Raw genomic sequence first — 23090 nt, 5'->3', positions numbered from 1 at the left:
GTAAGTACAAACAAGAGCCCCCAAATATTTAAAAATCGTCTAAATTACTAATGGATTAAAAGGAAACTTAAAATACAAAAACAGATTATTTAGAAAATAATAAACATGAAAACACTGCATATCAAAAACCAGGTCACAGATCTACAGTAGTGTTAGAAAGTAAATTGATACCTTGAAATGTTTTTCATTATTTGAAAAAGAGAAAGATAAACCAAATATCAATATATTGATTTTTAAATATATCAATTTTTAAAGTAACTAAAGAAAATATTAATATTTGATTGCAGGCAGGAAAAAGATTTGTAAGTATAAAAGCAATGGGAATGTTTGGTCATTGCAATCATTGTTGCTTTTGTTGTGGTCATCCATGTACAATGCTTGGTGTCAGCCTATTTATCTCTTGTAAAAATAAATACAGTGTGTGTGTGTGTGTGAAAAAAAAAAGCAATGGGAAAAAATTTCAAAAGGAAAGAATTAGATTTAATACAAAATTTTTTTTAAAAACTTCTGTATAACAAAAAAATTACCCAAAGTGAAAGGAAAACAACAGGTTAGGGAAAATATGTGCTTTAAATAAAATAAGATAAAGGATTAATATGTTTTTTAAAGCTTAAATAAATGAGTAAGAAAATAATCAAGATATCAAAATATTAGTGGGCAACAGGTATAAGCAATTTACAGAGAAGAAACTCTAGCAAACACACACGAAAAATTCCAAAGCTTACCAAAAACATGAAAATTATAAGTCATAAGAACTATGAGTTGTTTCTACCTGTTATATTATCAAGTAAATTAATGATAATACCCAAAAGTAATTAAAACATTTGGAACCAGCGTTTTCATAAAATATTGGTTGTATTGCATGGTTTACAACCGATAAAACCTATTAGAAACCATTGGTCTATAAAAAGTAATTGAAATAATTATTCCTATGACTCAATAAATTCACACTGGAAATTTATCCTATAAGAAAAAAATCTGTATGTCCCAAAATGTTTACTGCAGTATTCTTTATGATAGTGAAAAACTGGAAAATGTAAATATCCAAATTAAAATATTGTCATATCCACTTGACTGACTGGCATACAAACATTAAAATAGATGATTGTGAAAACAACTAGAAACACAGATAATGCTTAAAGTAATATTAAATTTTTAAAATATCTCTTCTAAATTTTCTGGCATAGGACTAGTATACTTTCTTAAATAAATATTAAATGTTAGAAAGTTTATGATACTTTAAAATTAATTTCTACATCTAATATCACTATTTCAAACTAAGTATAAAATAGACGTTATTACAATTTTATTTTTAAGCAGGATTCCAAAGCAATGATTTAAGTCTAATTTTTTATTTTATACTATATTCAACATAAGATTAATCTAAATTAACTACAACAAGTTAATAGAAAAGAAATACTATTTTGGGCCAGTCAAAAAAGGCCAATGCACTAGTCTTGCCTTAATTGTGTTTCTGTCTCTTCCAGATTTTCTATTTGTTTCAACATCCTTTCTTCTTGCTTTTTGCTGTTCTAAAGAAATAATCAGTGTGGTTTATATTAATTATTTTGTTTCAACAAAAATAAAATTGAAATTAATATTCAAGACCTTTATCTGTCTTAAAATTTATTTAGTTATATATAAAGCAAGAGAATGGGTTATTTAACTTATACAGTTCCACACTAGTTTTCCAGCCTTACTCTATTCCCCTAATAATCTCTATATAGTAGCTAAAAAAACAAGTCTTACTTGCTGTTTCCCAGTGATTCTTTGAGACTTGTGTCCTTTGTTCATATTGCTATGGCTTCAAGGAATGCTTTTCCACTCATTGCTACCGACTGAACTGATAATTATTCATTTTTTTAAGGCAAAAATCAATGCTGTATTCTCTCTGAAGCCTTCTCTTTCTCTTTCCCCAAGGCAGAAGTGATCCTGTGAACTCTGATAACACTTTGTCCCCCAAACAATACATATGATATACTATTTTAAGTTATTTGAGCATTTATTTTTTTATTGAGTCGTAAACTAAAGAGGAATGATACTTTATTCATCATTGTATGCATATTATTACTACCTCAATATGCATATTTTTCTTCTAAAACAAAGTATTTAGAAGAAAAAGATAATCAGATAATCTAAAATAATCAGACTTTTAAAGCTGGAAGAAATTTTAGAGGTAATCTATTCTAACCCCTTAACTTTACAGTAAGAAAACTAAGTCACTGGGACTTTCTTTTTCTACTCACATTAATATCTTCTTGCTGTTTCTTGAGTTCTAGGGCCATATCCCTTGTTTCTTGTGCTAGTTCTTTGTTTTCCAGTGAAAGCCTTTTGCAGCTTGCAGTTAGTTCAGCATTCTTAAGCCTGTTTTTTAAAAAACATGTCATACCAAAATATTTACATTTAAAATTATATGATGTGGAATTTTATCCAAAATAATCTTAGGGGAAAGAAAGGAAGGGCTGGGGTTACAAATGAAAGAGGATTGGCCATTAGTTAAAAATTTTTGAAGCTGGGTGATAGGTATATGCTGGTTCATTACAATATTCCCTCTTAACGTTGTATATATTTGAAAATTTTCTATAGTAAGTTTTTCAAGATGTTACATATTTCCTTGCATAGTCTCCATACCACTTCCCTGTTTATCTTTCCACAAATTTTGAAAAGTATTTATTTTTTTCATATAATATTTTCTTTCTAGTAGACTGTCTCTTAGAAACTGTTTCAAATTTCTCGTGATTTAATAGTACATGAGACATTAACTATTTTTAACTAAAATATTTTTATTAAAATAAATAAAACTTTGTGCACATGCACAACACTTAAACTGCTCTTACAAGGTCTCAAATATTCTACATTGGAAGAGAGATTACTGCTGTTACTGGTTGCAGCCAGGATCAATTTTAAATGAGGGAAGGGGAGTGTGTGGCTCTATGGAATGATTTCAGAATCACCTATTATCTCCTACTTACTGATACTGGAAACTCATCAGAGTTTTAATTAAAAAATGAAAAGTTGAAAAAGCAAATATACCAAGGATAACACAAATTTATATTAATCAGCTCATTCATTAAAGGAATTTTGGTTAATAGATGAATTTTACCCAGAGCCCCTACAAAAGTACTGTTGAAAAGGTACCAGAAAGCTGAGAATGGGAGTTGAAAGAGAAGTGACAAGATGCTGAGTAAATTACTTATTTCTCATTTTAATCTAGAGTTGAGAAGCAACCAGAAAGCAAAAATCATGCTCACCACTAGATTGCCTACTTCAGTTTAGTTCTCCCTGAGTAACAACACAACAATCATTTCCTCCCACTTTCTCTAGAAATTAAATTTACTAAGTAGGTGAAACAACTAAATATTATGTTTGGACAATGTGAGAAATGAATTTATATTTTGTCATTTCATCAATACAAACTTATGTAGTAATTTAGTAAAACAATCAAAATAAATAGTTACAACTACAAATGATTATTTTTATGAGGAACTAAATAATCTCCAAGAAAAGAACATATCGCTCTTCTCATGCAGTTCTCAAGTTTGTGATATATACTCTTCTTATGTCAATAATATATACTTCCTTTAACAATGAAACTGACACATTATTTTGATCTTTAATCAGAAATAAAACACAACTTTAAGCCTATTCAAAAAAGTATTACACATAATTTACTAATTTAGTATTACCTACTTTGGAAAGTAGTTAATACTTTACAGTATTACAGAAAGCTTAGGAATTGAATACATAAGCTACTTTATAGATAGAAAACATACTTTTCGGGCTTCCCTGGTGGCACAGTGGTTGAGAGTCTGCCTGCCAATGCAGGGGACACGGGTTCGAGCCCTGGTCTGGGAAGATCCCACATGCCGCGGAGCAACTAGGCCCGTGAGCCACAATTACTGAGCCTGCGAGTCTGGAGCCTGTGCTCCGCAACAAGAGAGGCCACGATAGTGAGAGGCCCACGCACTGCGATGAAGAGTGGCCACCACTTGCCGCAACTAGAGAAAGCCCTCACACAGAAACGAAGACCCAACACAGCCATAAATAAATAAATAAATTTAAAAAAAAAAAAAGAAAACATACTTCTCATTTCCAAGCTCAGTTTTCAGCTCTTTAACCTGTTCTGAATAATGCTGTTCACTTGTTGCAATGGCAGTTAACTGTATTTCCAAATCATGTACTTTTTTCTGGAAAATAAACATGTATTATCACAGCAAATGTTTTTACAATTTTCTCACTTAAAAAGTACGGTCACTCTATGTAAGCAAGTTATATCTTTGGCAAAAATATATCAAATTTTTAAAATTTAAATTGATTTAATGCCATAGTCATTATAATTTTAAAACAATGAGCAATGACAAATGCAATACTGTAAGTAAATTCCATCTTGATATTCTGAAGCTCAACCAGTAAAATTATATTTACATATTACAAAATACTATTGTCAATTTTATACTACCAAGTAATTAATTTCAATTAAAATGTCACATTATTAAGAAGAAATGCATTAGTTAATGAAATCAGGCTGTACTTGAAAAACTAAGCTGTTCTTACTATATTAGAAAGACAATTACAATGTAATACTGTAATAGACTGAAAACATACCTTTTAAAAATAAAAGACATTCTAAAATTATAACATGAGCACTATAAAAACTACTGTAAGCTAAGAACTTAATAAAGGCTAAAATTTAAATGTATCAATTAAGAAATACTCAAGACATCAAGAAATGTAATTGTTATAAGCCATGGCATTATGTATACTATTGGTATCTAAAATGTTGACCTTTCACTTCCTCATTATAATATGCAGGTTCTTTAAATGTGCTTTAAATCAATTGTCAGCATACTAAATGTAGCAGGAACACATCTTCCAGAGGAATTTTGTGAAGCAATCTTGCACAAATCTAACAGCCACACCATAATCTACAATGTAAATCTGTATCCTACTAACAAAACACTTGAAAGAAAAAAATGTATCCTTTTTAAACAAACCTCTCTGGTTTTGAGAAGCCCAGTTAGTTCTTGTTCTGCTCCTTTTAATTCTTCAGCAATCTTCTCAAATTGTTTCTTCTCATCTAAAAGCTTTTGGTTTTCTGCCTATTTAAGGACATAAACAAATCATGACAATCAAAGCACACACACATTCAAAATAATCAAACTGCTCAAATAGAGTTGTGAAGAGAATTATGAATTTCTCTTTGGCTAAAATTTTTTAAAAAGAGAAAACAAGTCATTAAGTAAATTCCCAAACTAAATATGATAACTGAGGATTTAATGGGCAGAGCCCTGGAATTTTTTATTTAAAAAAAAAGTCATACAGGTCACTGAATTCAAACCTCACCTTATGCATAAATCACTTTAATTTATTAGCACTTATTACTTAACTCACTATTCTATCAACCCAGTTTGTACTTACATTTTACTAAAAGGCTCTTCCTGTAACTTTCATGCAACGGTCATTGTTCTGTGTTCCTTAATCACAAAGAAGTCTAATTCCTCTTTTCACATGATAGCTGAGAAATATTTGAAGAGTTATCATCACTCCTAAACCTTTCTCTTAACTATTCTAAAATTTCTAGTTTTTTTTATTATATATTCCTATGGAATGGTTTTATATTGCCTCATTCCTTCAGGATGGGCTCACTTTGTCAACGTACCATTCTAAATGAGGTGTCAAGAATTTAATTCAATGTTCTAGACAACCATGGGTCAGCAAACTACAGCTCACAGATAAAATCCAGCCACTGCCTGTTTTTAATAATTCTTTACCATAATATAGCCAACCTAGTTGTTTATATATTATCCATGCCTGTCTTGCCCTGTAACAGCAAAGTTGAATAGCTGCAGCAGAGACCATATGGCCCACAAAGCCTAAAAACTTACTATTGGCCTTTCACATAAAAATTTTGTCAACCTCTGCTCTAGACAAGTCCTATACAACAAAACTTTCTGCAACAATAGGAACATTTTCCATCCTGTCCAATATGGTAGCTATTAGTCCTTCAAATGTGGGCTACTGGAGCTGAGGAACTGACTTTTTAATTTGATTTATTTTAATTAATTTAAATATAACACATTTGGCCAGTGGGTACCATACTGGTTAGCATAGCTCTAGCTACTGAGCAAAACAAACTATAATCTAACCATTAACTCTTTAGTTATGGGTGCTTAATTTCTATTACTTCCTCCTGTTATCCAACAGAGCATAAGTTTATGAATTCAATTTTTATTTTGTTTACTCAAGCATGAGATTATAATAATTTTATTAAAGGCTTGCCCATAAGAGGTCCAAGATTAAAAACTATAAAATCTATGAATTGCACTTATAGAGTTTGAATTTTATCTATAAGCAATGTAGAGCTATTGAAAGTTTTGATACAGCAATATAACATGATCATATTTGTGATTTAAAAAAGATAACTATAGAAATAGTACATAGGAAGACCCAATTATAATCAGGCTACCTATATAGATACGTACAAATATCTACAAATATAAAGACTCAAAGATATGCCACATAAACAATAAACATAAGAAAACTAATGGCTATAATAATATCAGTTAAAACAGACTTCAAAATGAGAGAGTATTATCAGAGATAAAGGTAGGCATTTAATCATGACCAAAGAGTCAATTCAGCTGGAAGATATAATAGTTATATATAAATGTAAAACCTTTAACCAAAATTCAAAATACACAAGGCAAACATTGACAGAATTAGAGAGAAACAGACAATTACAAAATCAAAGTAAGAGATTTTAATACCCATCTTTCAGTAAACAATAGAACTGGACAAAAATCAATCAAAACCAAAAGATTTTTCACAATACCATCAATCAACTGTACCTAATTGACATTTATAGAATGTTCCACCTAACAATAGCAGAGAAAATATTCTTTTTAAGTGCACATGGAGCATTCACTCAGATATACCATATCATGATTTCTAAAACAAACCATAACAAATTTAAGTAATAAAGTATATTCTTTGACCATAATGGAATTAAGCTAGAAATGAAGAACAGAAATATAACAGCAAAATCTCCAAATACACAGAAATTAAATAACAGACTTATAAATAACCCCAGGGTCAAAGAATAAATCTCAAGAGAAATCAGAAAATAAATGAAAATGAAAATACAACATATCAAAATTTGTGGGCTACAGCTAAAGAGGTGATTAGAGGAAATTTATAACATTAAACATTTACATTAGAAAAGTCTCAAAAAGCAATCTAAGTTTCCACCTTAAAAACCTAGAAAAAGAGCAAATACACACAAAGCAAACAGAAGGAAGGACATAAAGAGAAGAAATCAGTGAGACTGAAAATCAAAAACCAACAGAGAAAATCAATGAAATAGAAAGCTGGTTATTTGAAAAGATTGATAAAGTAATAAAACTCTATCAAGACTGACAAAGAAAAAAGAGAGAAGACATAAGTCACCAATATTAGGAATGAAAATAAGGGTAGCACTACAGACTCCAAAGACATTAAAAAGATAATTACAGGGAGTGCTACAAACAACTCTATGCACAGACAGTCGACAAAGTTAATGAAATGGGTTAATTCCTTAAAAACCACAAACTACCAAAATCACCCAAGATAAAGCAAGTAACTTGAATAATTCTATAGCAAAAATAAATAAAATTCATAGTTAAAAATCTTGCCAAAAAGCAGTCTCTAGGTCCACATGATTTCTCTGGAGAATTCTACCAAACATTTAAAAAAGAAATAATACTAATTCTATATAATCTCTTCCAGAAAATGGAAATGAAAGAAATGATTCCCAACTCATTTTATGAGGCCAGCGTTAGCCTGGTTCCAAAACCAGTGAAAGACAATCCAAGAAAACTATAGGTCAATAACTCTCATGAACACAAAAACAAAAATCCTCAACAAAATATTAACAAAACAAATTCAACAATACAGAAAAAGAATAATACGGGCATATCTCAGAGATATTGCGGGTTCATTCCAGAATACTGCAATAAAGCAAATATCACAATAAAGCAAGGCACAGGAACTTTCTGTGCACATAAAATTTATGTTTACACTATTCTTAGTTTATTAAGTGTTCAATAGCATTATGTCTAAAAACAACAATGTACATACTTTAATTTAAAAATACTTCAGGACTTCCCTGGTGGAGCAGTGGTTAAGAATCCACCTGCCAAAGCAGGGGACATGGGTTCGAGCCCTGGTCCGGGAAGATCCCACATGCCACGGAGAAACTAAGCCCGTATGCCACAACTACTGAGTCTGCACTCTAGAGCTCACAAGCCACAACTACTGAGCCCATGTGCCACAACTACAGAAACCCGCACACCTAGAGCCCATGCTCTGCAACAAGAGAAGCCACCTCAATGAGAAGCCCGTGCACCACAACAAAGAGTAGCCCCCACTCGCTGCAACTAGAGAAAGCCCGTGCACAGCAATGAAGATGCAATGCAGCCATAAATAAATAAATAAATAAAGATTTTTAAAAATACTTCATTGCTAAATAAACCCACACACCTATGGTCAATTAACCTTCGACTAAGGAGGCAAGAATATACAATGGGAAAAGTCTCTTCAGCAAGTGGTGTTGGGAAAGTTGGACAGCTGCATATAAATCAGTGAAGTTAGAATATACCCTCTCACCATACTCAAAAATAAACTCAAAATGGCTTAAAGACTTAAACATAAGACATGACACCACAAAACTCCTATAAGAGATCATAGGCAAAACATTCTCTGACATAAATCATACAAACTTTTTCTTAGGTCAGTCTCCCAAGGTAATAGAAATGAAAACAAAAATAAATAAGTGGGACCTAATCAAACTTACAAGCTTTTGCACAGCAAAGGAAACCATAAACAAAACAAAAAGACAATCTACAGAAATGGAAAAAATAATTGCAAACGATGTGACCAACAAGAGCTTAATTTCCAAAATATACAAACAGCTCATACAACAACAATAAAGAAACAAACAACCCAATCGAAAAATGGGCAGAAGACTTAAAGAGACATTTCTCCAAAGAAGATATACAGATGGCCAATAGACACATGAAAAGATGCTCAACATCGCTAATTATTAGAGAAATGCAAATCAAAGCTATAATGAGGTACCACCTCATGCCAGTCAGAATGGCATCATTAAAAAGTCTACAGGGCTTCCCTGGTGGTGCAGTGGTTGAGAATCCGCCTGCCAATGCAGGAGACACGGGTCTGGGAAGATCCCACATGCCGCAGAGCAACTAGGCCCATGAGCCACAACTACTGAGGCTGCATGTCTGGAGCCTGTGCTCCGCAACAAGAGAGGCCGCAACAGTGAGAGGCCCATGCACCGCGATGAAGAGTGGCCCCCACTCACCGAAACTAGAGAAAGCCCTCGCACAGAAACGAAGACCCAACACAGCCAAAAATAAATGAATGAATTAATTAATTTTAAAAAAAGTCTACAGATAACAAATGCTGGAGAGAGTGTGGAGAAAAGGGAACCCTCCTACACTGTTGGTGGGAATGTAAGTTGGTGCAGCCACTGTGGAAAACAGTATGGAGGTTTTCTCAGAAAACTAAAAATAGAATTACCATAGGATCCAACAATCCCACTCCTGCGCATCTATCCAGACAAAACTATAATTCAAAAAGATACATGTACCCCTATGTTAATAGCAGCACTATTCACAATAGCCAAGACATGGAAACAACCTAAACGTCCATCGACAGATAGATGGATAAAGAAGATGTGGTACATACATACAATGGAATACTACTCAGGCGTAAAACAGAACAAAATAATGCCATTTGCAGCAACATGGATGAACCTAGAGATTACCATACGAAGTAAAGTAAGTCAGAAAGAGAAAAACAAATACCATATGATATCACTTATATGTGGAATCTAAAATATGACACCAATGAACCTACCTAAGAAACAAAAACAGAGTCATGGATATAGAGAATAGACTGGTGGTTGCCAGGGGTAGGTGGGTGGGAGAGGGAAAAAAAATACTTCATTGCTAAAAAAATGCTAACCATCATTACATTATTTGTAATCTTTTTGCACTAGTAACAAAGATCACTGATCACAGATCACTGTAACAAATATAATAATAATGAAAAAGTTTGAAATACCATGAGAATTACCAAAAAGTGACACCAAGACACAGAGTGAGCAAATGCTGTTGGAAAAATAGCGCCAATATACTTGCTTGAGGCAGCGTTGCCACAAACCTTCAATTTACAGAAAATGCAATTATCTGCTGTGAAGTACAATAAGACAAAGTATGCCTATACACCACACAAAGTGAGATTTTTCCCAGGAATACAAGGCTGGTTCAATGTTTGGAAATTAACCAATGTAAAACACCATATTAATAGTCTAAAGAAGAAAAACCACATGATCATATCAAATGACACGTAAAAATAATTTGACAAAATTCAACACAGATTCATAGTAAAAATTCTCAACAAACTAGGAATACATGGGAAAGTCTACAAAAAACCTATAATTAACATCATAGTTAATAGTTAAACATTAAATGGTTTTCCCTTAAGATCAAGACATCAAAGATGTACACAATCATCACTCTTATTCAATATCACACTGGAAGTATGGAAGAATTAAAAAATACACAAAATAATTCATCTTTCATAAATAAATAAATATTTTGTGGAAAAGGTTGGGGGTGTGGCCAAGATGGCACAGTAGGAAGACCTTGTGCTCACCTCCTCCTATCAGCACACCAAAGTTAAACTATTTACACAGAAACTGTTGATAAGAAAGACCAGAAGACTAGAGAAAAGATCTTCTACAACTAAAGAAATAAAAAAGGAACCACAATGAAATGGGTAGGAGGGGCAGATATATGGTATAGTCAAGACCCACACCCCCAGGGTGGGCAACCCACAAATGGGAGAATAATTGAAATTGCAGAGATTCTCCCCAAAGAGCACGGGGTCCAAGCCCCACACTGGGCTCCCAGGCTAGGGGCCCTGCACCAGAAGATGAGTCCCCAAAACATTTGCCTTTGAAGGCCAGTGGGATTTACTTTCAGGAGAACCAAAGGGCTATGGGAAATAGAGATTCCACTTTAAAGGGTGCACACAAAATTTCACATGCTCTGGGACCCAGGGAAAGAAACAGTAATTTGAAAGAAGCCTGCGTCAGACCCACATGCTGACACCAGAGAGCCTCCTAGAGAGGCATGAGGCAAGTGGAGCCCACCCTGGGAACACAGACACTGGCAGTAGCCAATTTGGGGAGCTCATTCTACTACGAGGACACTTGTGCTGGCAAGCAACATTCTGGAATCCTCCCTCTAGCTTATTAGTGCCAGGACCTAGTCCACATCAACAGTCTGAAGACTCTAATACTGGGAACCTCAAGCCAAGCAACTAGCCAGATACAGCCCCACCCACCAACAGGCCAACTTCCTTAAGAGCCCCAAAGCCCACAGCCACCCCAAGACATGGCCCTATCCACGAGAAGGCAGAGGACTCGGCCCCACACATCAGTGCACCAGCACTAGCCCAGGAACCACCAGGGCCCTGCAATCAGAGATCTCAGGAACCAGCTCTACCCACCAGTGAGCCAGCACAAACATGAGGACCCAGCCTCACCCACCAGTTGGTGAGCACAAACCCCAGGATCCCTTGGGCTCCCACCCTGCCCACCAGTGGGCGAACACCAGGCACAGGACCACTGCAGCCACACAGCCTGCCTTGTCAAAAACCAGCCCACCTACCAGCAGGCTGGCACCAGTCCCAGGACCCCCTGGGCCCTGACCCTGCCCACCTGCAGGCCAATACCAGTTCTGAGATGCCTTGGACCCCCTCAGCCAGCCATCCAAGGATCCAGCCCCACCAACCTTCAGGCTGACACCAGCTCTGGGATACCCCGGACCCCAGAGCCAGTAGTGTCAGGAACCAGCCATGCCCACCAGCAGGCCGACACTAGATACAAGACCCCAGCAATACAACTACTCATCCCAGAACCCAGCTCTTCCCACTAGTAGGTCAGCACTAGCCCTAGGATCTCCTGAGGCTCCACAGCCAGCCACCTTGTGACCCAGCCCCACCCATCAGTGAGCAGCAGCCTCCACACAAGGCAGGGCCTGGCAACCAACTGGACCGGGGCCACCCACACCTGTAAGACCACCCAAAGTAGGCAGCCCACCACAAAAGAAGGAAAAACATGGCCCACATAGGGGTCACCCCTAAAGCATATAGTTCTGATGACCAGAGGAGAGTATGTGGCTGGGACACACAGGATGTCTCCTATAAAAGGCCACATCTCCAAGGTCAGGAAATATAACCAACCTTCTAAATACATAGAAATAAAAACAGCAAATTAGGCAAAATGAGGCAACAGAGGAATATGTTCTAAATGTAGGAACAACAAAGTGAAGTGGAGATAAGAATCTACCCAAAAGAGTTCAGGGTAATGACTGAAAAATGCTCGAAGGACGTGGGAGAAAATTGGATGAACAGGGGGAGAAGTTAGAAGTTTTTAACAAAAAGTTAGAAAATATAAAGAAGACCCAAACAGAGATGAAGAATACAATAACTGAAATTTTAAAAATACACTAGAAGAAATCAACAGTAGATTAGATGATACAGAGGAATGGATCAGTGAGCTGGAAGACAGAGTAGTGGAAATTACTGAAGATGAACAGAAAAAAGAATAAGAAGAAATGAGGACAGTTAAGAGACTTCCATGACAACATCAAGAGTATTAACATCTGCATTATAGAGGTCCCAGAAGGAGAACAGAGAGAGAAAAGGCCAGAGGACATATTTGAAGACATAACAGCAGAAAACTTCCCTAACCTGGGAAAGGAAACAGACATCAAGGTTCAGAAAGAACAGAGAGTCCCAAACAGGGCCACACCAAGACACACTGTAACTTAAATAGCAAAAATTAAAGATAAAGAGAGAATATTAAAAGCAGCAATGGAAAAGAAGTTATGCACATGAGAACTCCCAAAAGGCTATCAGCTGACTTTTCTGCAGAAACTCCACAGCTCAGAAGGGAGTGGCATGATATATTTAAACTGGTGAAAGGGAAAAACTTAACAATCAAGAATACTCTACCTGGCAAGACTTTCACTCAGATTTGATAAAGAGATCAAAAGTTTTACAGAAAAGAAAAGCTAAAAGAGTTCAGCACCACCAAACCAGCCCATGTACAAAGCTAGTAGAAAGGTTAAAAGACAAAAGTAATAAAATCAACTTTATCTGCCATAAGTAGATAAGGGATACACAGAACAAAAAGATGAAAAGTATGATGTCAAAAATAGTAATCATGGGGAAAGGGGAGTAAAAATGTAGGGTTGTTAAAACGCATTTGAACTTAAGACATTAAAAACTTAATCAGATAGATAGATAGATAGATAGATAGATAGATAGATAGATAGGTAGATAGATAGATAGATAGATAGATAGATAGACTGCTATATATAAACCTCATAGTAACCACAAGCCAAAAATCTATTATAGATACATACACACAAAATAGAAAAAAACTCAAACATAACACTAAAGATAGCCATCAAATCATAAGAGAGCAAAAAAGAACTACAAAAACAACTCAAGGAGGGGACCAAGATGGTGGAGTAGGAGGATATGGAACTTACTTCTCCCCACAAATACATTAAAAATATATCTATACATGGAACAATTCTCATGGAAAACTGGAAACTGACAGAGGAACTCCTATACAACCAAGGATGCAAGAAAGATTCCCATGTAATCAGGTAGGACAGGAAGAAAAGCATCAAGTTGGGACCTGTGCCCCTGGGAGGGGACTAAGAAGAAAAGGGAAATTGCATGGGGGGACACTCGCTGTGGAGAGTAAGTGGGTTGAGCCACAGACTGGGCATCCCAGTCCTGAGGTATTACATAGAGGAGACAAGTCCCTTTGGCTATTTGGAGAACTGCTGGGACAGAGAGAAAGGCTGGAGGTGCCTAGACTCTACTTGTGAGGAGTGAGTGGGTGCTGGCTTGCCACCAGGCAGGGCAGGGAGAGGTCTGCCCTAGAGGCTGGCACCTTGAGCACTCCCCAGTCCAAGCTGAGTGAACACCTTGGCCCCACTCACTCCACGCAACATCTTGGCACTGGATCTAGGAAAGCCAGGTCCTGGGAGAAGACTCGATCTAGGAATGCAGAGGCGGCCCAGGAGCCTGGGGTGTGGTCCGGGTAGGGTGGCTGCAGCCATTGTTGGTGCTTACTCAAACAGCGCCACAGAAGTAGCCCAGGCTTCTGATGGCAGCACAGCCACTTCAATTCCTGCAACCATAACGCCACGATCTCCAGTGTCAATCAAGTTAATGCTCTGGCCCTGCCCACTCCATGTCATAACCTTGCACTAGATCTGGGACAGTGACAACAGAGGAAAAGACGTGACCTTGGGCTGAGGGAGTGGAGCCACAGACACATATGCAGGTAGCGGACTGGACCTCTGTTAGCCCACGAGCCTCACTTTCTATACAGCATTCCCCTCCTTTGGAGCAAAGGCTCCAGCACAAGGAGAAGGAAAAAATACACACTTAAGGGAACACAGCCAGCTCTATCCCAACCCTCAGGGCATCCACTCCTGCAATTTAGGAACTGAAAGGGTGGGGATTGCCACTGAGCAGAGAAGAAGTCACACCTCACACCCTGTGCAGGCTTTAGCTCCTCAAACACCAGCCACATCCCCTATCAAGGTGATAGTGGCCGGCACACCCTGGGGAAAAATGTGACTGGTCTCCACACAAAATCCAGCCCTCACACCAAAAACACTGGGCACACGCAGTCTACACAGGGATGTTCCCACATAAAAACACCCCTTCAAGACCACAATAGATAACTGTTTCACCTAAATTCATAGAGACAGAAAAAGTTAAGTAAAATGAAAAGGCAGAGGAACAACTCATAATTGAAAGAGCAAGAGAAATCCCCTGAAAAATACTGAAACAGAGATAATCAGTACAACACACAAGTTCAAAACGTTGGTAATGAAACACTAAATTAAGAAAGAGAATAGATCTAAACATTTTAACAAGGAACTAGAAATTATACAGAAGACCTAATCAAAAATAGACATTTCAATTTCTGATAAAAAGCACTCTAGAGGTAATGACTCACACACTAAATGACACAAAAGAATTCATAAGTGATCTGGAAGATAGAAAAATGTAAATCACCCAATCAGAACGGCAGACAAAGACAAATGAAAATTAATGATGAAAGCAACATACAAGGTCTATGGGATAATATAAAACATGTCAACTTCCACATTATAGGGGTCCCAGAAGGGAGAAGAGAGAGAGAAAAAGGTCAAAAATGTACTTGATGAAATTACAGCTGAAAACTTCCCTAACCTAAAGAAGGAAACAGATATTCAGGTACAGGAAGCACAGACAGTCCCAAACAAGATAAACCCAAACAGACACACACCAAGATATATCATAATTAAAACAGCAAAAGTTAAAGAGAGAATTCTAAAGGCAGCAAGAGAAAAAGAGAGTCACGTATAAAGGAACCCCCATAAGGCTATCAGCCGATTTTTCTACACTAACATTGCAGACCAAAAGGGACTGGCATGATATATTCAAAGTCTTGAAAAGGAAAAACCTGCAAACTAGGATACTCTACCCAGCAAGACTATCACTGAATAGTCTTGAATATCATTATCTATTGAATAGTCATTGTATATCATTATCTCTTCAATAGAAGAGATAAAGAATTTCACAGACAAGCAAAACTAGAAGAATTCAGCAATACTAAACCTATCCTAAAAGAAATGTTGAAGGGACTTCTCTAAATGAAAAAGAAGTAAGAATCTACAGGAAAGGGAAAATCCCAACAGGAAAGGCAGATAAATAACAAGGATTGAAGATCACTTAAATGAGCTAGTACACATAATAAAAAACAAACAAAAATTGTAAAAGCAACTATAACTACAATAAACAGTAAAGGGATAAGCATGAAAATGTAAAATAGGACATCAAAATCACAAAATTTGGGGGAGGGGAGTAAAAAAAATGTAGATCTTTTAGAATGTGCTTGAACTTAAATAACTATCAGTTTAAAGCAAGTAGATATGATTACGGTCAACATAGATGAACCCCATGGTAACCACAAATCGAAAACCTACAATAGATACACAAAAACCAAAAAAAAAAAAAAGAGAGAGAAACTTAAGAATATTACAAAAGAAAATCATCAAACCACAATGGGAAAAACAAAAAGAAGAAATAAAAAAAGAAGACCTACAGGGCTTCCCTGGTGGCACAGTGGTTGAGAGTCTGCCTGCTAATGCAGGGGACACGGGTTCAAGCCCTGGTCTGGGAGGATCCCACATGCCGCAGAGTGACTAGGCCCGTGAGCCACAGCTACTGAGCCTGCGTGTCTGGAGCCTGTGCTCCGCAACAAGAGAGGTCATGATAGTGAGAGGCCTGCGCACTGCAATGAGGAGTGGCCCCCGCTTGCCGCAGCCAGAGAAAGCCCTAGCACAGAAACGAAGACCCAACATAGCAATCAATCAATCAATCAATCAATAATGAAATAAATCTTTAAAAAAAAAAAAAGAACTACAAAAACAACTGGAAAACAAGGAAAAAAATAACAATAAGTACATGCATATAAATAATTACGCTCAATTTTTTTTTTAAAGTACACAATTCAATGGTTTTTAGTATATTCACAGACTTGTGCAACCAACACCAGAACCAATTTTAGAACATTTTCATCAACACAAGAGATAATCCCATCCCCTCATAAGCAGTCATTCCTCATTCCTGTCACACCAGTCCCTGGTCACCACTGCTCTGCTTTCTGTCTCCATGGATTTACCTCTTTGGGTCATTTCATAGAAATGGAATCATTCAATATGTGGCCTGTCATGTCTGGCTTCTTTCAGTGAGACCATGCTTTCAAGGTTCAGCCATGCTGTAGTGTGTGTCAGTATTTCATTCCTTTTTTTTTTTAGGATTAGTTGTTTTGTTTGTTTGTTTGTTTGTACTGCAGGTTCTTATCAGTCATCAATTTTATACACATCAGTGTATACATGTCAGTCTCAATCACCCAATTCAACACAGCACCATCCCCACCCTACCGCGGTTTTCCCCCCTTGGTGTCCATACGTTTGTTCTCTACATCTGTGTCTCAATTTCTGCCCTGCAAACCGGTTCATCTGTACCATTTTTCTAGGTTCCACATACATGCGTTAATATACGATATTTGTTTTTCTCCTTCTGACTTACTTCACTCTGTATAACAGTCTCTAGATCCATCCACGTCTCAACAAATGACTCAATTTCGTTTCTTTTTATGGCTGAGTAATATTCCATTGTATATATGTACCACAACTTCTTTATCCAGTCGTCTGTCGATGGGCATTTAGCTGGCTTCCCTGACCTGGCTATTGTAAATAGTGCTGCAATGAACATTGGGGTGCAGGTGTCTTTTTGAATTACGATTTTCTCTGGGTATATGCCCTGTAGTGGGATTGCTGGGTCAGATGGTAATTCTATTCTTAGTTTTTTAAGGACCCTCCATATTGTTCTCCATAGTGGCTGTATCAATTTGCATTCCCACCAACAGTGCAAGAGGGTTCCCTTTTCTCCACACCCTCTCCAGCATTTGTTGTTTGTAGATTTTCTGATGATGCCCATTCTAACTGGTGTGAGGTGACACCTCATTGTAGTTCTGATTTGCATTTCTCTAATAATTAGTGATGTTGAGCATCTTTTCATGTGCTTCTTGGCCATCTGTATGTCTTCTTTGGAGAAATGTCTATTTAGGTCTTCTGCCCATTTTTGGATTGGGTTGTTTGTTTCTTTAATATTGAGCTGAATGAGCTGTTTATATATTTTGGAGATTAATCCTTTGTCTGTTGATTCGTTTGCAAATATTTTCTCCCATTCTGAGGGTTGTCTTTTCATCTTGTTTATGGTTTCCTTTGCTGTGCAAAAGCTTTGAAGTTTCATTAGGTCCCATTTGTTTATTTTTGTTTTTATTTCCATTACTCTAGGAGGTGGATCAAAAAAGATCTTCCTGTGATTTATGTCAAAGAGTGTTCTTCCTATGTTTTCCTCTAAGAGTTTTATAGTGTCTGGTCTTACATTTAGGTCTCAAATCCATTTTGAGTTTATTTTTGTGTATGGTGTTAGGGAGTATTCTAATTTCATTCTTTTACATGTAGCTGTCCAGTTTTCCCAGCACCACTTATTGAAGAGACTGTCTTTTCTCCATTGTATATCTTTGCCTCCTTTGTCATAGATTAGTTGACCATAGGTGCGTGGGTTTATCTCTGGGCTTTCTATCTTGTTCCATTGATCTATGTTTCTGTTTTTGTGCCAGTACCATATTGTCTTGATTACTGTAGCTTTGTAGTATAGTCTGAAGTCAGGGAGTCTGATTCCTCCAGCTCCATTTTTTCCCCTCAAGACTGCTTTGGCTATTCAGGGTCTTTTGTGTCTCCATACAAATTTTAAGATGATTTGTTCTAGTTCCGTAAAAAATGCCATTAGTAATTTCATAGGGATTGCATTGAATCTGTAGATTGCTTTGGGTAGTAGAGTCATTTTCACAATATTGATTCTTCCAATCCAAGAACATGGTATATCTCTCCATCTGTTGGTATCACCTTTAATTTCTTTCATCAGTGTCTTATAGTTTCCTGCATACAGGTCTTTTGTCTCCCTAGGTAGGTTTATTCCTAGATATTTTATTCATTTTGTTGCAATGGTAAATGGGAGTGTTTCCATAACTTCTCTTTCAGATTTTTCATCATTAGTGTATAGGAATGCAAGAGATTTCTGTGCATTAATTCTCTATCCTGCAACTTTACGAAATTCATTGATTAGCTCTAGTAGTTTTCTGGTGGCATTTTTAGGATTCTCTATGTATAGTATCATGTCATCTGCAAACAGTGACAGTTTTACTTCTTCTTTTCCAATTTGTATTCCTTTTATTTCTTTTTCTTCTCTGATTGATGTGGCTAGGACTTGCAAAACTATGTTGAATAATAGTGGTGAGAGTGGACATCCTTGTCTCCTTCCTGATCTTAGAGAAAATGCTTTCAGTTTTTCACCATTGAGAATGATGTTTGCTGTGGCTTTGTCGTATATGGCCATTATTATGTTGAGGTAGGTTCCCTCTATGCCCACTTTCTGGAGAGTTTTTATCATAAATGGGTGTTGAATTTTGTCAAAAGCTTTTTCTGCATCTATTGAGATGATCATATGGTTTTTCTCCTTCAATTTGTTAATATGGTGTATCACATTGATTGATTTGCGTATATTGAAGAATCCTTGCATCCCTGGGATAAATCCCACTTGATCGTGGTGTATGATCCTTTTAATGTGTTGTTGGATTCTGTTTGCTAGTATTTTGTTGAGGATTTTTGCATCTATATTCATCAGTGATATTGGTCTGTAATTTTCTTTTTTTGTAGTATCTTTGTCTGGTTTTGGTATCAGGGTGATGGTGGCCTCATAGACTGAGTTTGGGAGTGTTCCTTCCTCTGCAATTTTTTGGAAGAGTTTGAGAAGGATGGGTGTTAGCTCTTCTCTAAATGTTTGATAGAATTCACCTGTGAATCCATCTGGTCCTGGACTTTTGTTTGTTGGAAGATTTTTAATCACAGTTTCAATTTCATTACTTGTGAGTGGTCTGTTCATATTTTCTGTTTCTTCCTGGTTCAGTCTTGGAAGGTTATACCTTTCTAAGAATTTGTCCATTTCTTCCAGGTTGTCCATTTTATTGGCATAGAGTTGCTTGTAGTAGTCTCTTAGGATGCTTTGTATTTCTGCGGTGTCTGTTGTAACTTCTCCTTTTTCATTTCTGATTTTATTGATTTGAGTCCTCGCCCTCTTTTTCTTGATGAGTCTGGCTAATGGCTTACCAATTTTGTTTATCTTCTGAAAGAACCAGTTTTTAGTTTTATTGATCTTTGCTATTGTTTTTTGTTTCTATTTCATTTGTTTCCTCTCTGATCTTTATGATTTCTTTCCTTCTGCTAACTTCGGGTTTTGTTGTTCTTCTTTCTCTAGTTCCTTTAGGTGTAAGGTTAGATTGTTTATTTGAGATTTTTCTTGTTTCTTTAGATAGGCTTGTATAGCTATAAACTTCCCACTTAGAACTGCTTTTGCTGCATCCCATAGGTTTTCGATCATCATGTTTTCATTGTCATTTGTCTCTAGGCATTTTTTGATTTCCTCTTTGATTTCTTCAGTGATCTCTTGGTTATTTAGTAACATATTGTTTAGCCTCCATGCATTTGTGTTTTTTACATTTTTTTCCCTGTAATTCATTTCTAATCCATAGCATTGTGGTCAGAAAAGATGCTTGATATGATTTCAATTTTCTTAAATTTACTGAGGCTTGATTTGTGACCCAAGATGTGATCTATCCTGGAGAATGTTCAGTGCGCACTTGAGAAGAAAGTGTAATCTGCTGTTTTTGGATGGAATGTCCTATAAATATCAATTAAATCTATCTGGTCTAGTGTGTCATTTAAAGCTTGTGTTTCCTTATTAATATTCTGTTTGGATGATCTGTCCATTGGTGTAAGTGAGGTGTTAAAGTCCCCCACTATTATTGTGTTACTGTCGATTTCCTCTTTTATAGCTGTTAGCAGTTGCCTTATCTATTGAGGTGCTCCTATGTTGGGTGCATATATATTTATAATTGTTATATCTTCTTCTTGAATTGATCCCTGGATCATTATGTAGTGTCCTTCCTTGTCTCTTGTAACATTCTTTATTTTAAAGTCTATTTTATCTGATATGAGTATTGCTACTCCAGCTTTGTTTTGATTTCCATTTGCATGGAATATCTTTTTCCATGCCCTCACTTTCAGTCTGTATGTGTCCCTAGGTCTGAAGTGGGTCTCCTGTAGACAGCATATGTATGCATCTTGTTTTTGTATCCATTCAGCAAGCCTGTGTCTTTTGGTTGGAGCATTTAATCCATTCACGTTTAAGGTAATTATCAATATGTATGTTCCTATGACCATTTTCTTAATTGTTCTGGGTTTGTTCTTGTAGGTCCTTTTCTTCTCTTGTGTTTCCCACTTAGCAAAGTTCCTTTAGCATTTGTTGTAGAGCTGGTTTGGTGGTGCTGAATTCTCTTAGCTTTTGCTTGTCTGTAAAGCTTTTGATTTCTCCATCGAATCTAAATGAGATCCTTGCTGGGTAGAGTAATCTTGGTTGTAGGTTCTTCCCTTTCATCACTTTAAGTATATCATGCCACTCCCTTCTGGCTTGTAGAGTTTCTGCTGAGAAGCCAGCTGTTAGTTAACCTTATGGGAGTTCCCTTGTATGTTATTTGTCGTTTTTCCCTTGTTGCTTTCAATAATTTTTCTTTGTCTTTAATTTTTGCCAATTTGATTACTATGTGTCTTGGTGTGTTTCTCCTTGGGTTTATCCTGTATGGCTCTCTGCGCTTCCTGGACTTGGGTGGCTATTTCCTTTCCCATGTTAGGGAAGTTTTTGACTATAATCTCTTCAAATATTTTCTCTGGTCCTTTCTCTCTCTCTTCTCCTTCTGGGACCCCTATTATGTGAATGTTGTTGTGTTTATTGTTGTCCCAGAGGTCTCTTAGGCTGTCTTCATTTCTTTTCATTCTTTTTTCTTTAGTCTGTTCTGCAGCAGTGAATTCCACCATTCTGTCTTCCAGGTCACTTATCCGTTCTTCTGCTTCAGTTATTCTGCTATTGATTCCTTCTAGTGTAGTTTTCATTTCAGTTATTGTATTGTTCATCTCTGTTTGTTCTTTAATTCTTCTAGGTCTTTGTTAAACACTTCTTGCATCTTCTCGATCTTTTCCTCCATTCTTATTCTGAGGTCCTGGATCAGCTTCACTATCATTTTTCTGAATTCTTTTTCTGGAGGGTTGCCTATCTCCACTTCATTTAGTTGTTTTTCTGGGGTTTTATCTTGTTCCTTTATCTGGTATATAGCCCTCTGCCTTTTCATCTTGTCTGTCTTTCTGTGAATGTGGTTTTTGTTCCACAGGCTGCAGGATTGTAGTTTTTCTTGCTTCTGCTGTCTGCCCTCTGATCAATTATGTTCAATTTTAATAGACTAAATGCTCCCATCAAAATATATGGTGGGTGATTGGATTAAAAAAAACCAAGAGCCTTCAATATGCTAACTACAAGAGATTCACTTCAGAGTGAAATACACAGACTGAAAGTAAGCAGATGGAAAAAGATTTCATGCAAACAGAAACAAGAAAGTGGGGGTAGCAATACTCATATCAGACCAAATATGTTTTAAAACAAAGGCTATAACAAAAGATAAAGAAGAGCATCATACAATGATAAAGGTATCAATACAAGAAGAGGATTTTACGCTTGTTAACATATACGCACCCAATACAGGAGCACTAAACATTTAAATACTAACATACATAAAGGGAGAAACTGAAAATAATACAATGATAATAGGAGACTTTAACACTTGACTGACATCAATGGACAGATCATTCAGACAGAAAATCTATAAGGCAACAGAGGTCCCATATGACACAGCAGACCAGCTGGACTTAATTGCTATGTACAGGATGCTACACTCAAAAAAAAGCAGAATACACATTCTTTTCAAGTTGACATAGAACATTCTCCAGGATAGATCATATACTACATCACAAAACAAGCCTCAACAAATTTAGGAGGACAGAAATGTTATCAAGCATCTTTTCCAATAATTGTATGAAACTAGAAATCAACTACAGAAAGAAAAATGGGAAAAGAACAACCATGTGGCAACTAAACAACATGCTACTAAAAAAAAAAAAAAGGGGGTCACCAATGAAATCAAAGGGGAAATCAAAATACCTTGAGGAAAATGAAAACACAACTTTCCAAAATCTATAGGATGCAGTAAAAGCAGTTCTAAGAGAGAGGTTTATAGTGATACAGGCTTTCCTCAAGAAACAAAGAAAATCACAAACAACCTAGCCTATCACCTAAAAGAATTAGAAAAAGAAAAACAAAGACAAAAGTCAGCAGAAGGAAGGAAACAATAAAGATCAGAGAGGAAATAAATAAGAGACCAAAAATAAAAGAAAATATCAATAAAAACAAGAGCTGATTTTTTGACAAAA

The 23090-nt window shown here is 36.3% G+C and overlaps 1 protein-coding gene across 2 annotated transcripts in view; it reads right to left on the bottom strand.

The window, feature by feature from the left end:
* SYCP1 (synaptonemal complex protein 1) overlaps window positions 1-23090 on the bottom strand; it is a 169399-nt gene that overhangs the window by 72387 nt on the left and 73922 nt on the right. For both annotated transcript variants that reach the window (XM_036867739.1, XM_036867746.1), the window contains exons 16-19: window positions 4995-5099; window positions 4084-4187; window positions 2247-2364; window positions 1462-1532 (exon numbers count right to left, since the gene is read on the bottom strand). In XM_036867739.1, the coding sequence (XP_036723634.1) occupies window positions 1462-1532; window positions 2247-2364; window positions 4084-4187; window positions 4995-5099 (398 nt within the window). The remainder of the gene's footprint in view (window positions 1-1461; window positions 1533-2246; window positions 2365-4083; window positions 4188-4994; window positions 5100-23090) is intronic.

This window comes from Balaenoptera musculus, chromosome 1 (assembly GCF_009873245.2).
Source record: "Balaenoptera musculus isolate JJ_BM4_2016_0621 chromosome 1, mBalMus1.pri.v3, whole genome shotgun sequence".
NCBI lineage: Eukaryota > Metazoa > Chordata > Mammalia > Artiodactyla > Balaenopteridae > Balaenoptera > Balaenoptera musculus.
Note: the sequence above shows the minus strand (reverse complement) of the source record. Positions and strands in the feature narration are given on the sequence as shown.